Source organism: Delphinapterus leucas, chromosome 20, assembly GCF_059928025.1.
Source record: "Delphinapterus leucas isolate spDelLeu-1000000601 "Yukka" chromosome 20, BTC_Dleu_Yukka2, whole genome shotgun sequence".
NCBI classification, from domain to species: Eukaryota; Metazoa; Chordata; class Mammalia; order Artiodactyla; family Monodontidae; genus Delphinapterus; species Delphinapterus leucas.
In genome coordinates this window covers 711,847-726,640 of record NC_143148.1, presented here as the reverse complement: position 1 = coordinate 726,640, position 14,794 = coordinate 711,847, and the positions used below count along the sequence as shown (strand labels likewise).

Sequence of the window (14,794 nt, the reverse complement as noted above, 5' to 3'; positions counted from 1 at the left end):
TGGGTTGGAAGTGGTGCAGCTAAGCTGTATATTCTTTGTCACCTTCGTGGCCACTCAAGTGGCAGAGAGGCACAGGTGGTTTTGGTGGCAAAGGTGCCTGTGGCCCTTGGGCCTGCAGCCTCTTAGGATGCAACCTAGGGTTTAGCGCATGCAGAGGTCCTGAGGGAAGCTGGGGCCAGTGCCTTGGAGGGACTGGGCAGAACGTGGCGGGTGAGTTGTGAGGGTGGAAGTGCACGTAGGGTTGTTAGCGTAGCCTCTGGGAGCTGACACTGGGAAGAAAGGGTCTGTTTGGGGAACAAGGGAGCAGGAGTAGGCAGGGAAGAGAGGCTGAGTGCCGTGGGCCTCCAGGAGATGGACGGCTGGGATCAGAACAGTGCTGGGGGGTGGAGAGAAGTGGATAGATTCGGGAGGCTGGGCTTCCGGTGAGAATAATTGGATGGACGTGGCATGGGGAGGCCGGGCTTGGGAGTGAACAATATGGGCTCAGGTACAGACAGTCCAGGGACAGGCTGGCTGGGCACTGTTGTAGCTTTCTTAGATGACCAGTACTTAGGTATTCCTCTCCTGGGTTCCTCATACGGCTCTGGCCAAGTGGGGCGAAGTGGTCATTCTGTCCAAGCCCTCAGCCCTTGATGATAGTATGGTAACACTTGGGTTCTCGACCTGCAGCCACATGACTGGATTGCAGAGGTGTGCCTGGCCAGCTGCAGAAATGACCTTTCATGGGTGGCGCTCACATAGCTGTTCATGTTGACTTCTTAGAGGGCTGTTTTGGCAGGTGGGTCCATGGACTTCTCAAGGCTTCGGGTGTGGGGCCCTGGCCGGATGTCTCCATGCTTTTTATGTTTGCTGTAATTTTTCCTGTGTGGAATTTCATGTTTTTATGTAGTTGTGTCTGCACAGATTTCACTTCATAATTAACACGAAGATGATCAAAGATGAGAGCTTTCTTGTTTTCTTTGTTTCAGATTATAAAAGTCATACAAATTGTAAAAAAAAAAAAAAAATAAGCCATGTTACAGGATTTATAAAGTTCCGGCAACATTCCTCCAACCTGAGACCACTGGCTACCTCAGTGTTCATTCATGTGCCTTCCCTGATCTGATTCTCCCAGCCCCTCCCTGCCTTCCTCTCCCCTCTGATTCTACAGATTCTAGACCAGGTTTCCTAGAATCCCCTTTGTGATCAGAGAGAACCGTGAGTGCTGTCAGAGGGTCCGGGGACGCCCCACCCCTGACTGTGCCACACAAGAGTGCCCCTGCATGGGGGGCTGCTGACTTTGCCAGACGTAGTAGATGCCGGAGTGGCTCTGGTCTTGGCTAGGGCTAGACTAGCGGGGAGGTGGGGAAAAGAGAGGAATGGGGGAGGGGAGGAAGGGGGGCTGAGGCAGGGAGCATGCCTTCTCTAGCATGTCTGTAGGAACCCTTTGGCCCGGGCTGGCTTGTCTTTCCCTGATACCAGGGCCCAAGTCTTGAGGGGATCAGGGTCACTCAAAGTGGCAGGGGCGAGTCCAGCTGCACTTCTGGAAGAAGCCTGGACATACAGGCCTAGAAGGGCTGTTCTGGAACCTCTAGGCCAAGGGCAGGCTGACACCCTCCTAGAGTGGGGTTTAAGTCCCAAGCCAGACCCTGCTGCATGAAGATGCCCTCTTTGGAACTGCCTTTCTCCATTGTCTCTGGCACTTACAGCACCCATGGGTGGAATGGGGGACTGTGTCAAGGCCTGAACAATAGGATGGAAGGGGAAGATAGGGCAAAAGAAGCAGTGGCACAGGAAGAGGTTGGAGGGTTCCAGAGACACCGGCCCTCAAGTCTGCAGGACACTGAACTGGAACTGGCAGTATCGTCCATCTTCATGAAAGCCGCTGCCAGCCGTGCTTCCTGTGACTAGTTACTGAACACACGATAGATACCTCCCACTGTGCGGGAGCCCTTAGGGGCTGTGCGTGGGGCCAGGGAGGGAGGAGAACGGCGCATGATGGCAACGATCACCAGAGGGCCGGGGGACTGGCCTGGGGCTTGCAGCCACCTGCGGGTCTCGGACCGGCTGGAGTCTGCGGGGAACAGAGGAAAGCCTTGAGAGAATATGGATTCCCAGGTAAAGCCTTGTAGCTTTTACGCCTGAGAAGTGGCCCCCTAGGTTTAAAGTTTCATGAGCGCGTGTCCTCAGGCCGGCCCTGGCACGCTGGACACCAGTTTGATGTTTCACCCCCTGATGACACCCACTGCCAGTCCACGTCCTCATCTGGCAGTTGGCTTGGCCGGCAGACGTGTGGGTCGAAGGGAACATGGGCAAATAGTACAGGAGCTGTGGTGCAAGGAGGGCATCCCCAGATGTGGCCAGGCTCTGCTAGGGGCCACATCTGCAGGGGGCTCTGGCTCTTACAGGAATCATGTGGTTGCAAAGAAAGTGGTGGACCTGTGGGGTGGGCAGAGAGGGACCCAGGCAAGTGGGGAGGAACTGAATTGGTGTAGACCCAGACGCAGGTTCCGTGTACTGTTTATTGAGCACCTACTGGGCACCGGGCCCTAAGAGGGCTGGCTTGTACCCACGTGATCACAGGCCTCACAGCATCCCCGCGAGGTAGGTGTTCTGCAGCCCCCCCCGCCCCCCCCCCCGCACGGAGGAACGAGGTGAGGGCTGAGAGGGGGTGCAGCGCGCACTGGCTACTCTGCACTGTGGACGCGCTGATGCTGGATGAGCTTGGTGCTCTGGTGGAAGCAGCGGCCACAGTCCTGGCAGGCAAAGGGCTTCTCGCGCCGGTGGGTGCGCAGGTGCTGCGTGAGCGTGGGCCGCTGGCGGAAGGCTTTGCCGCACTCGGGGCATGCGTACGGCCGCTCGCCCGTGTGGATGCGCCGGTGCTGCGTGAGGTTGGCGTGCTGCCGGAAGCTCTGGCCGCACTCCGGGCAGGCGAAGGGCCGCTCGCCTGTGTGGATGCGCTGGTGCTCGGTGAGCCGCGAGACTTGCGTGAAGCCCAGGCCACACTCGCTGCAGTGGTAGGGCTTCTCGCCGGTGTGCGTCCGCTGATGGCGAGTGAGCTTCAGGCGCTGGCTGAAGCGCTGGCCGCACTCAGGGCAGGCGAAGGGCTTTTCCCCCGTGTGCACGCGCAGGTGCTGCGTGAGCGTGGGCCGCTGGCGGAAGGCCTTGCCGCACTCCGCGCAGGCGAAGGGCCGCTCGCCCGTGTGGATGCGCCGGTGCTGCGTGAGGTTGGAGCGCTGCCGGAAGCTCTGGCCGCACTCAGCGCAGGCGAAGGGCCGCTCGCCGCTGTGCACGCGCCGGTGCTGCAGCAACACCGAACGGCGGCCGAAGCGCTCGCCGCACTCCACGCAGCCGAAAGACTTGTCGCCTGTGTGCACCGCCTGGTGCTCCAGCAGCACGGCGCGCCGTGCGAAGCTCTCGCGGCACTCGCTGCACGGGAAGGGGCCTGGGGGCTCCGGCGCGCCAGGAGGCGCCGGGGGTGCCGCGCCGGGGCCCGGGGGGTCGCCGTGGATACGCTGGTGCTGCAGCAGGTTGGAGCGCTGCCGGAAGCTCTGGCCGCACTCGGCGCAGCGGAAGGGCTGCTCGCCCGTGTGCACGCGCCGGTGCTCCTCCAGGCGCGCGCTGCGTACGAAGCCTTGGCCGCAGTCGCCGCACACGAACGGCCGCTCCTCGGTGTGCGTGAGCTGATGGCGCAGCAGGTGCGAGCTGCGGCTGAAGCTGCGGCCGCATTCGCCGCACACGAACGGCCGCTCTCCCGTGTGTATCTTCTGGTGCCTCAGCAGGTTGCTGCGTTGGCTGAACACCTTCCCGCACACGTCGCAGCGGCCACCTCGCACGGCTCCGGCGCCTGTGCTGGGGCGACCTCGACCCCGGCTCCGGCCCCTGGGGGCACGCCAGCGAGCGGCGGCCAGCCCGGGGCCCACGCCCTGGCGGGGATCGTACGTGGGGTCCTGCTCACTTCCCGGGTCGCTGGAGAGCACCAGCGCGTGTGAGAAGCCACCTTCGAGGGAGGGTGACTCGAGTCGGCCCGTGAGGCTGGCCACGCCGAGGTCCCAGGGGAGGTGGATGTGGGGGCTCACAGTGTCTGGGCCAGCAGAGATGCTGTCCATCTGGAGTGTAAACCCTGCATTGCAGAAGGGGATCCACTCATTCATGACAGAGAACCCACTTGTGCCCAGAGCCACTCCAGCCCTGCAGAAACGGCGCGAACTACAGCGACCTGAAACTGACCAAGGAGGCAGACAGAAGTGACGTGGGCAGGGGCAGGGGTTGTATATGTGCAGGCTTTCTTAAGGAGGTGACAATGGGACAGACCCTTGCAGGAGGTGGAAGACTGAAAAGCTGGGGACAGGCTTTCCAGGTCTGACTTAAGTTTGTAAAAACCGCCTTTCTGGAAGGGCTGTAGGGCAAAGGTGGGGCAGGTGGCCCTTGCACTGTCCGGGTGGGTGATGATGGTTTCCACAAATGCAGAGCTGTGGGTGGGTCTGAGGGAGGCTGGAAGTGGAGCCAACAGGAAGGGAATAGGGCAGGGGACAGAGGCAGGGAATGCAGGCAACCAGGACTTTTGTCTGCCGTGCCTTCCTTGAGATGCCACGGGACTCCCGAGGGACAGAGGGCACGCGCAGGCTGTGGGGCACAGGAGTCGGGCCCAGTCTGCCGGGAAAGGTGAACACGGGTGCCATGGTGTGTACATGGCCTATGGAGTCCTGGGCTTGCATGTGATCAGACAGTGGTGGGTGTCTGCGGATAAAAGGAGCAGGTTCCAGCCACGCTGTGAGCACTCCATCATTAGATGCTGGGGAAGGGAGGCGATGTGAGCACAGGCAACGGAGAAGAAGGAAGTTAAAGCAAGGAGACTGGGAGACTAGCAAGGGCTTCAGTAGGTGACAGAAGACCTATCAGATGCCAAAGAAAACTCAGAAAAATTATACTGTGTCAAAGGAAATCATCTGTGCACAGCAAAAACCCTCCGAGTCAAAAGACGAATGACAAACTGCGAACTCTCCAGAGGCAAGGGACTAATTAACCAGAGTAAGGTGCGCCAGTCAATCAACAAGAAAGACGGACAACCTGACAAACGTGGGGAAAGGGCAGGAAAAGAAAGGAAATGTCACGGATGCTTAAATTCCGTAAAATATGCTCAGTCCCCTCCTCGGAAGCAAAGTGTGTATTAGGGCCGTACTCGTTACCGTTTCCACACCCTAACTCTAGGAACCCAAGCATTCGTGTGCACCGCTTGCCAGCATAAACAGAAGCCAGTGTGGCAAAGTGCATAAGAATGTCCAATTTCCCACCCTCTGATCCAACAGTTCCACGTCTAGGTACTTCTCCACCAATTGTGTTCCCCCTGTGTGAAATGATCGGTGTAGGAGGTTTCTCAGTTCTCACTGAAAAGTAACCCAAAGGAATGTCAGCAGGGGCCTGGATGGATAAACAAGTGTGTCCACGGTGAGCCCCAGTGGGCTCTATGCAGCTGTCCAAAGAGGAGGGCGCTCGCTGCTGTGTGTTCAAGTGGGAAGATGCACGAAAAATGTCAGGCGTGGAACAGTGTGAAGGTTAAGCATCCACGTGTGTTTTAAAAACGGGAAATGAGTATGCACCTGAATTTGTGTTTGTTCTATGCAGAGAATCTTTCTGGAAGTACACACAAAAAACCGGTGATGTTGGCTGTTGGGGTGCAGGACCATGTGATACAGGCAGGAGAGGGGCATTCCACTGTATACTCCCTTGTGCTTTCTGAATTTTCTAACACGTGAATGTCCTAGCAATTCAAACTGTTCTCCTGATAAAAGCACTGGCTGCACAGATGTTCGGTTGAGGGCAAGGGGAGCAGCCAGGAGACCTTATGGGGAGGCCAAGGTGGCTGAGGTGAGCTGTGGTTGTCTGGGGAAGAGCGCAGCCTGAGGAAAGAATGGGGCCGCAGAGAAGGAACCCGCCGAGGAGCCTGGGGTGGAACTGCCGGTGTGGCTGGAGAGAGCAGAGAGACTGTGGGGCTGTGGGCTGAGAGAAGCAGGTCCAGGCTGGAGTGTCAGCTACACAGCATGAGGCAAGCCTGGCCAGCCAGCTGAAGACTGAAACAGCAGAAGGGGCATGTATCACATGCTACTCTCTCAGCTTCAACATGCGCGACTGACAGACAGAACATAAGAAAAGAGCTTTCAAAATACGTGGGGCAGCTCCAAAGCAAGAAAGGACGGTGAGATTCAGGAATCCAGAGCCTGGTGCATGGTGCTCTACAGTGCCAAGGCTGTGGAGACTGAGGATGAGAGCCAGGCTCTGTCATGAAGTTGGGGGTTGAGGACATAGCCTGGGTGAGCCCAGTCCATCCATGGACCTTTTGCTTTCAGTGAGGCTTCAGAGGTATCGCCACTGAATGGCTAGGGGCCCAGATGAGCCTTCCAGTTGAGTTATGATGGACCCTGTGGCAGTCCCTCACCCAGGATGATGCTTAGGGCAGGGACAAACAAGAAGCCCCCAGAGCTGAGCAGGGCAGGCTGTCCACAGTGCACCCAGTGGGAGCATTCACACCCAAGGAAACCAAGCTAACTAACAAGGCCGGAAATAACATAAGGTACTTGCAAATTCTCAAAGGATGGATCAGTATCCACAAAACAAGGACGCTATGAAAAAAGAATGAGTTTGGATCCTTATTGATAAAAAACAGCAAATGGGGACTTCTGGGGAATAATGGTATCTATTTAAATTTGTTTCATTGTGAAACAACATTAAAAACCACCATAAAGGTTTTGTTTTGTTTTTTCAAGGCATAAAATCCACAGGGATGAAGAGAAGAAGAGAGGAAACAAACAAATCCCTGATATTTTCTACTCTGGAAAGCAAAATGGGCAAATGGTAACTGTGCAGCAGACTGGAGAAGGCAAATAGTAAGTCAGCAGTGGGGAAGACTGAAAGAAATCAACCCATTTTACCCCAGACGTTGAAAAGTTCAGGAGCTGGAGGTACCAGGTACCTCTGGCCACACAGGTGAAGGGGCAGGGGCACCAGGCGGGCTGAGGAAGCTGTTTCAGAAGCTGAAGCTGAAGCTGGGCAGGGCTACTGCAGGGAACAGCCCTGGGTCTGTCTGCACAGAATTCTGAGGAAGCGGTGGGCAGTGCTGTAGCTGTGACTTTTGGACCTCCTCTCGCTTCCTGGCAAAGGGCTGGGTTGAGGGCGGGAGAGGACCCTGAGGGAGTCAAGGGAGTTAAGGGAAGTCACACTGGGCGCCGCGACGCTAGCCTCTCTCCCGGGATGCTGGCAAGAGGTTAGGAGTGCCTTCTTAGAACACTCAGAGGAGAGAACTGAAGATCCTCACAGCAGGGGTGCCTTCAAGCAGCCCAGCCAGACTGCCCTACGACTGCTTCAGTGGCATCCACTCATGCTCCACCCACCCACTCACGTTTCCCAAGAAGTGAGTCTCCTCCCCTCCCAGCCCTGATTTGTTGTCCTGGCCGATAAGACCCTCACCCATCTGCTCAGAGCTGCCAGAGGGACCAGAGACCACACTGGGAGAAGAAAGCTTAAAAAACAAGTTATTGTTATCCTCAGAGAAATAAGGAAAGATGTTACAACTGTAAGAATAACAGAAAGTGGTTTAAAAAAATGAACGTTCAGGGAAAGAAGACACTCCTGGAAATTAAAACTCTGCTAGCAGATATGCAAATCTCAAAGGAGGGTCTGGAGGCTATAACTGAAGACATTTTCCGGAAAATAGAGCAGAAAGAAAGGGATGGGGAAATCGCAGTGAAGAGAACATTGGAGGATCTGTCCTAGAGTCCAATAACCAAGTAACAGGCATTCCAGAAACAAGAGAACAGAACAATGGAGGGGAAGGAAATCAAAGAAACAATGCAAGCCAGTTTCCCACAACTGAGAAATGTGAATTTCAAATTTTTTTTTTTTTTTTTTTTTTTTTTTTGCGGTACGCGGGCCTCTCACTGTTGTAGCCTCTCCCCTTGCGGAGCACAGGCTCTGGACGCGCAGGCTCAGCGGCCATGGCTCACGGGCCCAGCCGCTCCGCTGCATGTGGGATCTTCCCAGACCGGGGCACGAACCCGTGTCCCCTGCATCGGCAGGCGGACTCTCAACCACTGCGCCACCAGGGAAGTCCTGAATTTCAAATTTTAAGGGCTCACCAACAGTGGTGATAAAAAATGTTTTGACCCAGTTTCACAGCAATTAAAAAAAATGTTTTGAGACAGAGTTAATAAAAAGAATTCTTCAGCCAAAATTCAGTGTAATACAAATGTGTTTCAGATATGGACCATAGCTCAGAACTTTACTTCCCACACCAGAGTTCACAGGAAGATTCACCAGAACAAGGGGGTGGGACTTCCCGGGTGGCACAGTGGTTAAGAATCCGCTTGCCAATGCAGGGGACACGGGTTTGATCCCTGGTCCGGGAAGATGCACATGCTACGGAGCAACGATGCCCGTGTGCCACAACTACTCAGCCTGCGCTCTAGAGCCCGCGAACCACAACTACTGAGCCCGCGTGCTACAACTACTGAAGCCCATGTGCCTAGAGCCCGTGCTCCGCAACAAGAGAAGCCTCTGCAATGAGAAGCCCGCCCACAGCAACAAAGAGCAGCCCCCGCTTGCCGCAACTAGAGAAAGCCGGCGCGCAGGAACGAAGACCCAACGCAGCCCCCAAAATAAAATAAATAACAAGGGAGTAAACCAACATAGAGAAGGGGTCCAGGGAACAGGGAGCCTGGCCGACGGCAGACCATTGTAGGCTGTGTGGCTGAGGTGGACAGCACAGGGCATCTGGCCTGAGAGCAGGGTACCGCTCTGTCTTGCCCAGGCCCCACCCTGTGTCAAGGTCCCCCCTGTCTGCCCACCCTGTCTACTAACCTGCTGTCCCTCTCTGCCCCACCCCCCAATCAGTGGGATGCAAGCCCAGTACCCGGGGGCCATCCAGGGTGCCGGGGCTGGGAGCGGACGTGGGGAGCACAAGTCCTGCTCTCAGGAGGTTTTACTGGGGGCGGGGAGCAGCAGCTGGAGGGGCCATGAGGTTAGTGGGGGGCTTGGCTCTCGCGGGCAGGAGATGCTAAAGCAGGTTGAACGCTGCAGGCAATGGAGGAGCTCGGGGAATGCCGGAGTAAGGGGCCCACCTGAGCAGGGCCAGGAGTGGGATGGTCAGGGGTGGTGCTGCCCGTGTGGAGGGCCCCACATTACTCACCCGGGGAGAAGATGCTCCCAGCTTCCTCCTGCCACAGGGCCTCAGGGTGCTCCGTCCATGAGGACCCCTCAGGCCCAGTCTCACTATGGGGAGAGGCCTGGCCCAGCGCCACGCCACAGCCCTGAAACCACAGTGGTCACTGCTCGCCTGTGTCTGGCTAGGCCCAGGGAGGGACCTACCCAACCCCCACCCACTGAGGCTCCCAGAGCAGGGGCTCACCTGGGCCTCCTCAGGTAGGACAGTGGAAGTGGCCTCCTGGGGGTTGGTTAGAGGCCCAGAGTCCAGAAGCTCTGGAGAGGAAGGGTGGGGTCAGGCAGCTCCAGGGGCTCCCCACCCTGCTGCCCTCTTCAGTGGTGTGCCAGGTGCTGGGGTCCAGGTGGGGTGAGACCTGGGTGTAGACTTGGGGCTGGGCATGTCAGGGGGGCTCTAAGTGTCCACACAGGAATGGCAGAGAGTGTGGGTGGGCATGTCTGGCACTTGCCTGGGAGGCGTATGAGAGAAGGGAATGCTCCCCAGCACTTTGGGGTCCTCCCTCAGCTGTGCCCACCCATACTCCAGCCTTCTGTCTGCTCTCGAGCAATCGGCTAATGTCCCCCAATGGATCTCCTCAGGGAGTGAACCCCACATGCCTCCCACACCAGGAAACCCCAATAGCCAGCTCCATGCCAGCTGAGAACATGGAAGGAGCCACAGTGGTGACAGTCAGGCTTGGCATGCGAGGGATAATGACGGCCACTGGCTGGGCGGGATGTGGGGACCACCAACGCATGGGCAAGTTACCTACCCTCACCTGGATCCTCTGTAACCCCAGGCTCCTCTTTCACCCATAGGCCCAGTGACGACTCCTGTGTGGCCCCACGGGGCATCTCAAGTCCAGGTTCTGGAGTCCGAGGTGTGATTTGAGGGAGGGGCTGGAAGTCGGAGGGCTCCATCTTCTCTGATAGCACCTCCTGGCCTTGCACCTGGACTGTGACCTGGGGAGGTGCCCCCCACCATCAGGAGCTCAGGTAGGGAGTTCATGGGCACCCACCCTATCTTGGGACCCCAGGGGTCCTGACTGACTAGGTCCTCTAAGGACCCATGTCCACCAGGGACTGAGCAAGGAGCAAATGGACCACCTGCAGTTGCTCTCCTGCTGCTGACACCCACCCTCTCTCCCCACCCTGCATCCCTTGTCCATGCCTCTAGGTGATGGAGGGATGGGCCAGTAATGCTGGCCCTGGAACCCCGTCTGCCCTCACACAAGGTCTGCTGCAGGTGACCACTTCCAAACCACAAGGGACCAGTGTCTGGCTGAGCATGGCACCTCCCAGGGAGAGGCGGAGATGCATACTGTTCCAGCCCCGACCCCAGGGCCACTGACTCACCCATCTCCGGGGCCCTCCTGGCTCCCGGCGCAGGCCCTCGACCAGGGCAGCGGCCTCCTCAGGGCTACCTGGCTGCTGTCCCCGCACGCGGGCCTGGATCTCGGGGGGCAGCGCGCCCAGGAACTGCTCCAGCACCAGCAGCTCCAGCATCTGCTCCTTGGAGTGCACCTCGGGCCGCAGCCACTGGCGGCAGAGTTCACGGAGCCGGGCCAGCGCCTCGCGGGGACCCACTGCCTCCTCATAGTGGAAGTGCCGGAAACGCTGTCGTGCAGCCTCTGGGCCGGGATCCCATGGGGCGGCTTCACCCTCCTCCTCAGACTCCTCCAGCTTCACTGTGATGGGCCCCTCATCTTCTGGGGGTGCGTGGCCCGGGGAGCCCAGAGCTGTGGGCCTCATTGGAAAGACCAGGCTGGAGCTCTGAGGCCAGTGTCTCCCCCTGGGGGAGGAATGGGATGAGGCTGCTGCGATGAGGACAGTGGTGACAAATGCTTATTGAGAGCCTACTGGATGCTGTGCTGTTGAATCCCGAGACCTGCCAAGTGGAAGGAGGATGAGGAAACTGAGGCACAGAGGCAGTCCCGTACCAAGGACCTGTGGGGCTGGTGAGCCCTCGGTGAGCCTCTCTAGCTGGGCCTGTGCAGAGTCTCTGGTAGCCCCCTGTTCCTGGGCTGCTTCTTAGGCCCAGAAGGCACCTCGTCTCTCCCCCAAAGCCCACGCTTCTTCTACATGCACCACCTAACCCCTGCTCTGCATCCCTCTCTCTACCAGGTGAATGCCACCTACAACCTCCACTGCCTGGGCATCTACACCACTACCACCCCTCCCCCACCAACGCCAGTCTATCACTGCAGCGTCCACTCTCCCGCCTTGTCTGTCAGACCACTCCCCTCCCAGCGCGGTTTCACAGCGCAGCCTGACTGCACCTGCCCCACCCCACACCTGTGCAAGGTCACCTGTATGGCCCAGCACCCAGACACCATTCTCCCCCCATTCAGCCCCGTTCTCTGAGCCCGACTTATCACAACACGCAATGCCCCACTATCTCCTCCGTTTCCTGATTTAGGTGGGACTAGGAGGTAACAGGGGAGTTTTCAGAGGGGAGCTACAAAGGAGCCGAGACCACTGGACTCGGAGCCTGCAAGGAAAGTCGGAGATTCTGCCCAGCCTATTTGCCGCGTAACCTCGGCTTGTCGCTGTGCCACTGTGAACCTCCGTTTCCCCCACCCCCACCACACTCGCGCTGCTCCTTATGCAACTGGAGGTACAGTGCAACCTTTGTAGAGAGATCTGAGTTTATTAAGGAAGTGGATTCGATTTCGAGGGCCGCCTGATCCCGTGGGTCTAACCTTCGCTCCTCAAGGTTCCAAGTCAACCTGAAACCCCAGGAGACAGCTGGGCCTCCGTAATCTGGCCGGCCCTGCGGAGCTCCCTGAACTACATTTACCAGAAGCCTGGGCGGGCACCTTCTGCTTTAGGGAGCCGGGACAGGTCCGGGTGCCGCCATGGCAACTGGGGGCGGGGACTCCAGATTCTGTCGCCGTGGCAACGCGCAGGGATTGACGAGCCGCGCGCGACAGCGCTGGGCCCGGCCACGGGGGGCACCCAGGCCCCTGTCCTACGCTCCCGATCCCGCTGGGCCGCCGCCCCCGTCCCCGCCCGAACCTTCCCGGTTGAGGGGCCCCCGCCCTCACCTCCGCGCTCAGCGGGCCGCTCCGCGCTCCTGAGCATGCGCACTCGCCGACCTTCCCTCCCCGGCCGGACTATGTCTCCCAGAACGCTCCACGCACCAGCCGGAAGCGCCGCCTTGCCCGTCCCCCACCCTCGCCTCAGTTTCCACCCTCCTCCCGCTGTGCCCCGGGGCAGCGTTGTTCGCAAAGATCGGGTCACACTCCGGGCCGCGTCTTCCCGCGCTCCCAGCCTCAAAGCCAGGCGTCCAGGCGCCCGTCGATGCGAGCAAGCTTCTCAGGGGGCAACGGGCGGCCGCACCGCCTTCCCAGCCGCTCATGCCGCCACCAAGTCTCCCTGAATTCTCTACGGGGCTTCCGGGGATTAGCAGGGCTCTGCACCAATCACGGCCCTCGCCAGGACGCCGTCAGCCCCCTGTCTCCATGGCAACCCCCTGTGGAGACCCGGCCACCCCTTCCACCGCCCTCAGGACCGCAAGCGAGCCTCTCCCACTTTCGCCTTGGAGAGAGGCTCGGCCGGCTCCTGTCCGGGAGGAGGTCAGCCAGTCCTCCGCGCGCGTGCGCGGCGCGATGACAGGTTTTTTTTTTTTTTTTTTTTTTTGCGCTCGTGGGCGGTAGGCGGGCCCGGGCGTCTTCATGGTAACCAGTGGGCCGTGCAGGCGGTTTCCAGGGCAACCCTGGGTACCGGCCGGCGTCTGAAAGAAGATGGGAGAGGTAGGCTGAGGGTAGAGATGCGGAGCGAGAGAGACAGGACAGACAGACACAGACTCGGGGGCGGGGAGAGTTGTGAGGAGAGACAGTGAAAGTAAGTGAACAGACACAGGGACAGAGACACGGGCAGGACAGAAAGAGACCTAGGTCAGAGAGTCAGGGCTGGGCAGACGTGTGTCAGAACAGTTAACAAGAGGGAGAGCGATCAGGGCGGGATGGAGAGGAAAGGAGAGACAAAGATTTACAGCGACAAGACGTGCAGCTCGAGATTCAAGGGACAGACAAGGATCAGGAGTACAGAAGCAAGAGGGGAGAAAGGGACAGACATTAGAGATACAGTAAAGTGGATCGAGAGTTTTTAAAGACTCAGAGAAGGGTGACAGCAAGAAGAGAGAAAGGCGGAGCGGGAGGGACACATGTTAAGAAAACTTATCCAAAACTTGCCATTAAGAGAAAAAAAGATGACTGGAAGAACTAGCACCGTCTCTACCAAGCCTGCTTCAGGTCATCTGATTCCCTAAGTGAAGCAACTTTTTTTTAAGTTAACTGCTTTTGATCAGAGTCCAGATACTGTGAAGTTAGATGCTAACGAGTAAAAGGTTGATAGGTTGTAAATGCTTTCTGTCCAGTAGAGAAGAGTACCCCAAGTTTTTTGTCACCCAGTAGGACACTAAGCAGGACACTAAGATGCCTGCCCACTGCCCCATGGGGCACTACCGATCCGACTTGGACTTTTATTTCACTGTTCGTTCTTTCACCCTTTCTGTTGTTCCTTCTCTCTCATCTTCCCGGAACCACCTGTGTCATCCTGCTAGTTGCCACCGGAGGTAAATAGATATTTGACGTGTGCTCACGGAGTTTGTTTTTAGCTGTTTCGAAAATTATATTTTGACAGTCTAAAGGGAACCATTTCTCCGGAATGGGGGACAGACAGGGAGAAAGAGAAAACAGTGAGACAGACCCAGGAAAGGAAAGGAGGTAGCGAGGATGGTGGGAAAGAAAGAGACCAGGTCCAGGCGCGGAGGCTCCGGTGGGCCTCACAGTGAGCTGGGCCCTGACTCATCCCGCGTGGGGAACGCGAGCCTCAGCCGGGCCTGAGGGTGACCCTCGGGGCGGCTGGTCCAGTCATGGCAGACTACTGGAGGTCACAACCAAAGAAATTCTCTGATTACTGCAGGTGCTGGATTGCGGACAATAGGTCTAGTGTTGAAGTTCATGAAACAGGAAAGAATCATAAGGAAAATGTGGCAAAGAGGATCAGTGAGATTAAACCGAAAAGGCTGGATAGGGCAAAGGAAGAAGAGAAGGCATCAAAGGAGTTTGCTGCAATGGAGGCAGCTGCCCTGAAAGAATACCAAGAGGATTTGAAAAGCCTTGGCTTAGAGTCAGAAACTTCAGAGCCAAGCATATCACCAGTAACCAGCACTATCCCATCCGCCTCTGCATCAAATCAGCAAAAGAAAAAAAGAAAAAAAAAGACCCTTCAAAGGGCAGATTGGTAGAAGGCATAACCTCTGAGGGTTACCATTACCATTATGATCTTATCACAGGAGAATCTCAGTGGGAGAAACCTGAAGGATTTCAAGGAAATTTTAAAAAGACGGCAGTGAAGACTGTTTGGGTAGAAGGTTTAAGTGAAGATGGTTATACCTATTATTATAATTCAGAAACAGGGGAATCCGGATGGGGAAAACCTGATGATTTCATTCCACACTGTGGCGATCTGCTTTCTAGTAAAGTCAATGAAAAGTCACTTGGTACCCAAGAAGAGTCCAAATCATCAGATTCACGTTGTGATTCTGATGTGGAACACCAAGCAGAAAAAGGGGGGGGGGGACAGTGGGACTTCCCTGGTGGCGCGGTGGTTAAGA

At 57.2% G+C, this 14,794-nt stretch overlaps 1 protein-coding gene across 2 annotated transcripts; it reads right to left on the bottom strand.

Moving 5' to 3' along the window:
- Positions 1 to 1,334: 1,334 nt before the first annotated feature.
- On the bottom strand, positions 1,335 to 12,768 carry MZF1 (myeloid zinc finger 1). Of its 2 annotated transcripts, none has more exons than XM_022564819.3 (6): positions 12,219 to 12,768; positions 10,528 to 11,059; positions 9,951 to 10,134; positions 9,380 to 9,450; positions 9,161 to 9,281; positions 1,335 to 4,102 (listed from the first exon to the last, which is right to left on the bottom strand). In XM_022564819.3, the coding sequence occupies exons 2-6, from the start codon at positions 10,921 to 10,923 to the stop codon at positions 2,667 to 2,669; spliced, it is 2,208 nt and encodes a 735-aa protein (XP_022420527.1). In that variant the 5' UTR covers positions 10,924 to 11,059; positions 12,219 to 12,768; the 3' UTR covers positions 1,335 to 2,666. The 2 variants fall into 2 exon arrangements, with proteins under 2 accessions (XP_022420527.1, XP_022420525.1); XM_022564817.3 differs by having other exon boundaries at positions 9,945 to 10,134; positions 12,219 to 12,767.
- Positions 12,769 to 14,794: the final 2,026 nt, after the last annotated feature.

What these genes read in the sequence shown, in the direction of transcription:
- MZF1 (XM_022564817.3), bottom strand. Translation starts at nt 10,923, where the DNA reads ATGAGGCCCACAGCTCTGGGCTCCCCGGGCCACGCACCCCCAGAAGAT. An exon ending in CAGGAGGGCCCCGGAGATGG is followed by an intron (nt 10,135 to 10,527) that starts GTGAGTCAGTGG and finishes GCACCTCCCCAG; the next exon opens with GTCACAGTCCAGGTGCAAGG. An exon ending in TACAGAGGATCCAGGTGAGG is followed by an intron (nt 9,451 to 9,944) that starts GTAGGTAACTTG and finishes CTTCCTCTCCAG; the next exon opens with AGCTTCTGGACTCTGGGCCT.